The sequence below is a fragment of the Labrus bergylta genome, chromosome 10 (assembly GCF_963930695.1).
Source record: "Labrus bergylta chromosome 10, fLabBer1.1, whole genome shotgun sequence".
In the NCBI taxonomy this organism is placed as follows: Eukaryota; Metazoa; Chordata; class Actinopteri; order Labriformes; family Labridae; genus Labrus; species Labrus bergylta.
The window spans coordinates 9,406,221-9,414,968 of NC_089204.1; the positions used below are offsets into that span (position 1 = coordinate 9,406,221).

General features: G+C 39.5%; 1 protein-coding gene across 1 annotated transcript; it reads left to right on the forward strand.

Annotated features, from left to right (window-relative positions):
• The first annotated feature begins 560 nt into the window (after positions 1 to 560).
• On the forward strand, positions 561 to 8,748 carry vax1 (ventral anterior homeobox 1). Its single transcript, XM_020626755.2, has 3 exons — positions 561 to 1,559; positions 3,267 to 3,454; positions 6,570 to 8,748. Exons 1-3 carry the CDS (start codon positions 1,346 to 1,348, stop codon positions 7,104 to 7,106), a joined length of 939 nt encoding a protein of 312 aa, XP_020482411.1. The 5' UTR covers positions 561 to 1,345; the 3' UTR covers positions 7,107 to 8,748.

Below are 8,748 nucleotides of genomic sequence, written 5' to 3' on the forward strand. Positions count from 1 at the left end.
AGAGATATTGTTGCACTGACAATGAAAGTAGCTAAGAGTTGGTGGTTTGGTGGGTGGGTAGTGGGCTGGAAGGCGAGTGTTGGAGGGGAGGTAGGGGCCATTCCAAAGGTATGTGTGTGTGAGAGCGAGAGTGTAGGCAGACTAAGCACTAATGACAAGTTTTGTTCCCCTTTTTTGTCTTTCTTTCTTTTCGTCAATTGGGCAGGTTAAGATTATGAGAGCTAAAGATGGCTTCTGGGGTGCTGTCATTTAAATGCTGAAATATGGTTAGCGGCAAGAACCTTGCAGGGTTCCGTGGCACTCTGAATATACACAGGACGACGAGGGGATCTTTAACACAGTTGCCGTGATTGGAGCTGAGCATGTCGCTTGTTCCCGTGCTCAAACCATCTGGTCCAATGCCTTCGTAAATTTTGTTTAGATTTGGATTAGTGCATTCTTCTTTTCACTTGTGTGTGTCTCTCTCTCTCTCTCTCTCTCTCTCTCTCTCTCTCTCTCTCTCTCTCTCTCTCTCTCTCTCCCCCCCCCCACCCCCTCTCTCTCTCTGGCTCTCCCCCTGTGTCTCTTGGCTACAATAGCGTAGTGGCGAGATCCGCACATTGCAGAATACCATTGATTTGGGAGCGGGAGCCAAAGAGAAAACGGGATCAAAGTTCGTGGACATGCTGCGGCAATCAGGTTCGCAGTGAAAAGTCGGGGGGAAAAAAAACTTCGGCCGTGTTCTGTGGACAGAAGAATGAAGCAACCGGGAACTTTTTTCAGGTCTGGAGGAGTCGTACCCCCGTGATTGTGTGCGTTCATGTGGGGTTCAGGGAGGGTTGGTTGCAAGACAAGACCAATCATTTGTCTTGATTCTCTGGGCTGAGAGCAGGCAAACTGGGGGGGACGGGACGAGCAAAACCCTCTATCAACACCTGATCTATTTCCCCAAACAATTTAGTGTATTCATGAGGTTACGCAAATGTGGAGGCAGCAAAACTACCGTAATCAATTGAAACAGCGAGTGCATCCATGCCTCTGATTATTTGGAGATCATCTATCAGCCTGGTGTCTATGTAACGAGGAAAGGGGGGCACTGAATTACTGTTGAGTTTCATTGAGAAGTCCATGATCATTGGGCAACGGAGTTTGGTCAGTGATAATAGGGCTCCTTGGTTGAGCGACGGAACTATTTCAGCAAACATTAGATAGCTGACTCTGCCTTGCTGAAAGGTACTGTTTTGAAACTAAAACCCACACTGTCCAGACCATCTGGTGCGCCGTCTTCTGCGTAATCTCTTTTTTGTCACCTGACAAAGGAAAAAAAGAGGCGGACAAGCTGCAGGTCCAAGAGGATAAACTGAGCATGGAGGTCAGGTACAACCAAGAGACGGATGCGATGGGGCTGAAGAATGGACTAAAGAAGGCGAAAGATGACAAGGAGTCCCAGGGCAGCTTGTCCAAAAGCTTCCTCAAGGAGCAGCAGGACTCCTTCTCCCCCTCTGGGACCGTGGACAACTGCGAGAAAAACAGGGGGAGCACGGGGGACCCGGACTACTGTCGGAGAATACTAGTCCGAGGTAGGGCTCACACTCTTTCTGTTTGTGAACTTGCAGTGTCATATTTCAGAGATCATAGCGATTAAACACACAAAACTTATAAAACATATTTAGAATACACACGTTCTTGAATAAGAAGTATAAGACAGCATCTTTAAGAAGAAAATTGAAAAATAAAGCCTTTAAAATATCACAGGAGACCTGAAAATATCTATTCTTTTTAGAGGGAGGCTTACATTTGACTTTTTTGACTGAAATTTTAAGTAAATTGAAGATTATTTCTTAACAATAAAAATCATCAATATAAAAGCTTTGTTTATTTACAATTACAGGGACTTTTGAAAAATAAGTACTGAGTAACCTTCAGTATTTCTTTTTCAGTTTGAGTAAAATTACCGAAACACAAAAAATGTCAGAGAACTAAATTATTTATCATGAAAATGTCTTATTAAAATTAATAATTGTATTTTTAAAAGATGCTTTTTAAATTTAATCACCACAGTTATTTTCACTTTAAATTGTGTTGTTCTGCATTTGGTTACCATCATGACTAGCTTCATCTTTCCTCTGATTTCATACTTTAATCACACTGAATGAAACAAATACATTTATCCTCAAATGTTCAATATCCCTGGGAAAAATGTAAATGTGTTCAGTTCTTCATTAAAATACAAAAACGCCTACAGGCTTTATCCTGTTTTTATTTGAGAACAATTCAGATAAAGTATCAGAGACATAATTAATTCATGGAGAATAGAAAAGGTGCAGAGAGGTTGTTTTTACAGATATTATTGTCAACAAATCATCCTACAAATTGTGTGTTTGAGTGTCAGTTTCCTTGTAAGTAATTTATGGAATTTCCTTCATGCTGTGTTGGCCCAACAAAAAGAGTGTATGAAAACAAACTACAAATAATGTTCACTGAAAACAGAGGATTAGTTCTGCAAGATTTAATGAGACGAAGCAGACTCAGTGCCTAGAATATAAATACAAATCACTGTTGAAATATATGGACACTAATCATTCAATTTTTTTCCCCCTGTTGATTAATCGTAATTAAATGAAGGCAGAATTGAAGCTATGTTTATGTGCCATGATTATTAAAATACCAGATTTTAAAAACATGCATACACTTACTTATCAGAGATTTTCTTTAAATGTAAAACTTGACATAATTTTTTTTCTTTTTTTTCTTTTATGGTAACACACACACCTATTACACGATGAAACCATGATATCTTTCTTTTAATATTTATTAGTGTCACTTTCTATATGCACCTTTATTTATACGTTTAAAATCTCTGTGAACTTTGCAAAGACAATTAAATATATTTCAGAGATATTTCCATTAATCTAATACCTCATAAATAATCAGAAGAATATTTAGTTTTTGGTTCATGAGAATTCTTCTGCACTGATAATTTCTCCCCTTAATAATTTTTAATGTTGTTAGCTTGTAGATGTAACCAATAATCTGAACACAGACAAATTGTGTTTCAGTATGTAGGTTGAGGTTAAGGTAAATAAATCAAATCAGAATTTAACACATCTAAATTCATTCTCAATACCTCTATTAATAAGAAACCTATAGGTGATACTAATCAAATATATTTTATTATACAGAAACAGTTTTCACAAAGAGACATATATTGCACTAATCTGTCGTTACAGCTCCTTGGTTGCTCCCTCTGCTGCTCTGTTGCTAATTTAAAGGCATTCTTTTTGCAGATGCTAAAGGATCTATCCGAGAGATAATCCTGCCGAAGGGTTTGGATCTAGATCGACCCAAGCGAACACGCACCTCCTTCACCGCAGAGCAACTTTACCGGCTGGAGATGGAGTTTCAGAGATGTCAGTACGTGGTGGGGAGGGAACGGACAGAACTGGCCCGTCAGCTCAATCTTTCTGAAACCCAGGTGTGTAAGCATCAGACATGTGCTGACTAAAATGTGATGTGAAAAAGTGAGGGATATAGTTCATGAAAAAGTCAACATGGATGCTTTTGTTATCATTTCTGTAAAATGCCGGTGACGTAAGCTGCAGTGTTAAATTAATCATTTTCCTTTTATTTATTTTTTGTGTCTGATATTTGACTTCATATAGTCATCTTAATATATTCATTTGAATTGATTTCATCTGCCAACCCTCAATCATATATTGAACGGAGTTGGTCACAGACGGAGCAGGTGTTGATTTGAAAGGTGCAATCATTTAAAAAAAAAAATGTAAGGGCCTGTTTCATAGCACTAATGCAAACAAACATTTGATTGCATTATAATTCAATGCAAACATGTAGTTGTGCTTGAGTGTTACTATTTACAGACCTGTGTGTTCATTTACGAGTGTTCTAGTTGAGTGTTTTGAACTGTGAACTTTATTTAAACTGTGAACTTTGGTTTTATATTTACATTAAATATTCCACTTTAAGGTTTCTGCATAAAAATGTTTAATGTTGTGCTTATCCCCTACCCCCGCCCCCAATCAATCCTATGTACTGTGGCTGTAGCGTATGGAGTGTTAGACCTTATTGCCCGAGGCTGCTAAATTGAAGGCTGCCGTTATATTAAGGGCGGACTTCCTCCTCATGTCATATGTGTGGGGTCAGCAGTGGGTCAGCCGTATCCGCGCTGTGTGAACTGTATTTGCACTCTGTATTTGACACCAGATTCAAAAAACTAGTCACCCAGTCACCCTTTGACATTTAGACCCAAGAGAACCCCGGCTGTCTTCTTCTACGCTTTGGTGTTTTATTCACCTATTTAATTTTGAAAATGTGCAAAGGGACTAACGGCCCCATCGCCTTGGTCTTTGGTGTTAATGTGTTGTGGCTTTCAGTGCTGCTCTCTCAGACCTCTACTCAAGGTTAACCCTTTTTCACAAAATGACACCACAACCAACAACTCCAATCTGCTTGTTGATGTACAAACAAGGTCACCGCTTCTAAAACAAACAGCTATGTCAATTTTAACACCATCACTTTGACTTTAAGAAAAAAAAAAAATCAATTATTTAATATTTCAAATTTGATCAAGAAAATCACTGATTTCCTTGTGTCCACATGAACTCAAAAGAAGTTCATTTTCTGTATTCACATTAAGGTTATATAGAAAACACCATTTGCTCCCTACAGTAAGACAGAACAAAGACTACAGGAGTCTCCTGCTTTTTCTCCTGATGAAACACCTTATGATGACATCTGGGTGAAATTTACATTTTGTTCCACGGCACTCACAGGTTGTTATCTTGAGGCCATTTGCTGTGTGTGCACACACCATATCCCCTTTGTTTGAGCTTCTTGTTTCACCTTTTGTTGTCTTTGCGCTGAAAATGTAAACTGAGTTTGGTGCTCAGCAGTCTCCACGTTACAATAGGTAATATTGGATTTGTGTCAGGGCTTTTTCACGAGGTGTAAAATAATTTATAAATGGTGGTGAAGAGTCAAACGGCCCTCTGCAGCGAAGGAAAAAAAAAAGATTTCACTGTGATTGGACAAGCAGTGGTTTGAGCTGGAGGCTTGCTGCTGATTGGTACGTTCACCTTTTCTCCCTTTTGAAAGCAGTAAGGTGTCGTTAAAGGGAGCTTTATGTGCATCATAGAAATCCAAGTGTTGGTTTCCATTTTGACTTAATTATAATTAAGATTATGAGAAAGAGTGGCAGGACAGTTCCCATGTCAGGATAACTAAATCAGTCACTGAAAATAATTACGAGGTTCGTGCTCTTTCTACTGTTGACAAGGTTTGATTCCATTTACTTTCTCACCACTAGACGGTACATGCTTGGTACATATACACCTTTAACTGTGGGACGATTTTGCAACAATTATGAAACAGGTGATTTGATTGTATTAATAGTCTCCACAACTTCATTCATGAATCTCTTTCATTCACATTAAGTGGCGATTTTGAAATCTTAGAATTTTCAGAAACTTGGGAGACGTTTAATATGCTCTTCTCTTATTTTAATTAAGGTAGCTTTCTTTGACCTCAAAATATAATATTCTGTTTCATTTCTTCTTTAATTTCTGTCTAAGTAAAGTATTTCAGAAAGCTACATCTTTAAGGCTAAGAAATCTTATAGTCCAGATTAGAGTACAGTTTATCAGAATCACAGTCGATGGTGGCCGTTCTGAGTTTGTTGGAAGAGAAAATCAAATTAAGCCGGAACGGTGGAAGAAACTTGAGGTCAGTGTGTCATTTAGGGGTTTCCGATCTTGAATTTGTGTAGTACGTCTCAGAACATCTGTGAATTTGAACAATTTTATGTTGTGTCTGAAAAATAATCAATAACCAATACAGAAAATGAACAAGACACTGTTATATTATTTATTGTTTTGAACATTGCCAGTTCTTTTGAGGTTTACAAAGACAAACTGACAAATGAGAGCCGACTGTTTGGGTCTGAGTTCAAGCTTGAACCTTTTGTAGACTAAGAGGCTGAGAAAGTGACGCAGTGGTTTACATATGAAAGGCGATCTTTGAGTAAGTTCTGATTGAATTAACCTCCTGCCTGTTTGCGTAGCACAGCGAGCCCTCCCCTCCACGACTGAATGAATTCACTGCAGCTTTTGATCAATCACAGTCTACAATCAGTACCTGTTGACCCACGTGTCTGTGTGTGCGTTAGCATGGCTGTATATGCTGCTTCTATACAATAGATCTAAAGAGGAAGAAGCGATTGGCTGGGGAATTGACGGGCTACTTTTGATTTGTGAACAAAAGTCTTGGCTAAAAGCGATCAACAGAATCTTTGAAGACAGTTGTATGGCTCATGGTGCAATTATCTCACAGTACTGAGATCATCAGATTATTTCTACACTATGATCACAGGCCTTTTTACAGCAAGTGTCAGTGATTGTGAATTATTGCAGGGCAGTTGTCTTAGTGCTTGGAAATGTTTTTTTTTTTTTTTTTTTTACAAAGAATGGTTTTACGAGTATTAAAAATTGGAATACAATATTAAAAACAAACCTGAGATTACACTTAACATTGAAGCATGTCTCTAAAGGCTCTTTGTCTTTGTTCTTTTCCAGGTTAAAGTCTGGTTCCAGAACCGGCGCACTAAGCAGAAGAAAGACCAGGGGAAGGACTCTGAACTGCGTTCTGTGGTGTCAGAAACAGCAGCGACCTGCAGCGTGCTCAGACTGCTGGAGCAGGGTCGGCTGCTGACTCCCCCAGGCCTGCCGGGCCTTCTGCCCCACTGCGGCAGCGGCACACTGGGCTCTGCCCTGCGCCCTCACTCTATGGCCATGGCCAACAACGGCAGCAGTAGCAGCAGCAGCGGAAGCACTGGCACGGCAGGTGGCAGCCCTCCTTTGCCAGTCGTAACCAGCTCAGGGACTGTGTCAGGCCTGCAGAGCACGGCGGCGGCTCACGGCCTCTTCAGTTTCCCCATGCCATCCTTACTTAGCGGCGTCGCCACCCGCATTTCCTCCAACCCACTGTCCATGGCAGGCTCCCTGGCTGGAAACCTGCAGGAACTCTCCGCCCGCTACCTGAGCTCCTCTGCCTTCGAGCCTTACTCGCGGACCAATGGCAAAGAATCCATGGACAAGAAAATTCTGGAATGATGCCTTTTTTTCATAAATGGAAAACTGTTTCTTCAAGACATATTTTGGTTAAATTCTTGGCTTTTTCTGTCTTTGTTCTGCCCGTTCTCTGTCATCATGTTTGTGTCATGTTCTGTAGCAGTTCATGTATTCTGGTTGCACATCTGGCGCCTTGTACAAGGAAGAAAACAAAGACCTACAAAAGCTCATCTAACAAAGACAGGGGTGTGTGTGTGTGTGTGTGTGTGTGTGTGTGTGTGTGTGTGTATGTGTATGTCTGGCTGTGTGTGTTGTGTTGGTTGTGGGGGTTGAAAAGATTTTGCACAAAATGTTCATATAGGATTTTTTTTTACAGAAAGACATTTTGAGGAGATTTTCAGGTTTCTGTTAAACAAATGTTAAGTCTTATGGATTCCTCCAAATAAGAAATATACACAGGGGTTCAGAGAATATGGCCGCCTCATACCACAAGAGCTCTATCACTATGAGTACACATAGGAGGAAGTATAAGATCGATGACAGAAAGTGTGAAGTGATGTTGCCTTTCTGAATTGTGTTTAATGATTTGATTGTTTTTATAAGATGACTGTCCCTGCAGTGAGTAGATTTAGAGGACGGGACATTTTTGTCAGACAACTGAGCAGCACTTCATAGGATCCAATCAGCAAAAACCCCCCTGAATATAAAAATAAAATAAAAATGCAGTATTATGAATGGACAAGCACGGCCGATTTCTCAACATAGAACTAGGGCAGAAAAAAAGAAGTGCATCAGTTTTAAAGGTCACTACAAGGTCCGTGTCAGCACCAAACCCAGTACATGACGTGTGAATGCAATTTGCTTATTATTTCCCTTGCAGATTCTCCTTTGTGTAACCATCTGTACTACATTTGGAGCAAACCAAAAGATAATCCAGGTGCAGAAGGTGTTGTCACAGTATGATGGTTTTATTGTTCAGTGTTGTTTTCTTTATGGTTCGGTGGGGATTTTTTCCCATTTTGCAGCAAAACTCTTCACTTTGTGGCATTCATTTTGTCCTCAAGATGTAGTACCTGACATTTTTTTTTTTTTTATCGTCTGTGATTTTTATATCACTGTGAGTTCTCAGAGTTTTAGCGTATACAGTTTTTTATTCCATGTCGGAGCACCGTGCTGAAATTGCTTAAAGAGGCGGAAGTTTGTAAGCTTTTCAGCATTACTAAACTGTTTTCTTTGTCAGACGCTGCAAGGTAAAAGGCTTTAATAAGACAATAAAACAAGCTCTCCTCCTGTGTGACGTTATCAGAATTGGGCGACCTTCATAAAAGATGTAGGCAGACGGATGCATGTGGAGACTGAATGGAATTATTGTAGTATAAAAGTACTGGAATTGAAAAATGTACCTTTAAATTGTTATTTTATTGTAAATTATTTACTTATGTAATTAATAGATTATTAGTATATCTGGAAAATAATGAATGAATGAATGTATTAGCGGGGTTGAGGAATCAATCAAAAGCTCTTTGGTGCTGTTGTTGTGAAATATCTTGAAATTTGTGAAACGTGTGGTACAAATGTGCATATATATGATGTATATGGCTACAGACAAAGACAAGTGTGTTTTTCATTTCCTTTCATACATGTTGCTATAAATCAAGTTGTGATAAATTTCATGACTGTTATA

Coding starts and splice junctions, on each gene's coding strand:
- vax1 (XM_020626755.2), top strand. CDS start 1,346: ATGGAGGTCAGGTACAACCAAGAGACGGATGCGATGGGGCTGAAGAAT. Junction 1,560..3,266: donor TCGGAGAATACTAGTCCGAG/GTAGGGCTCACA, acceptor TTCTTTTTGCAG/ATGCTAAAGGATCTATCCGA. Junction 3,455..6,569: donor TCAATCTTTCTGAAACCCAG/GTGTGTAAGCAT, acceptor GTTCTTTTCCAG/GTTAAAGTCTGGTTCCAGAA.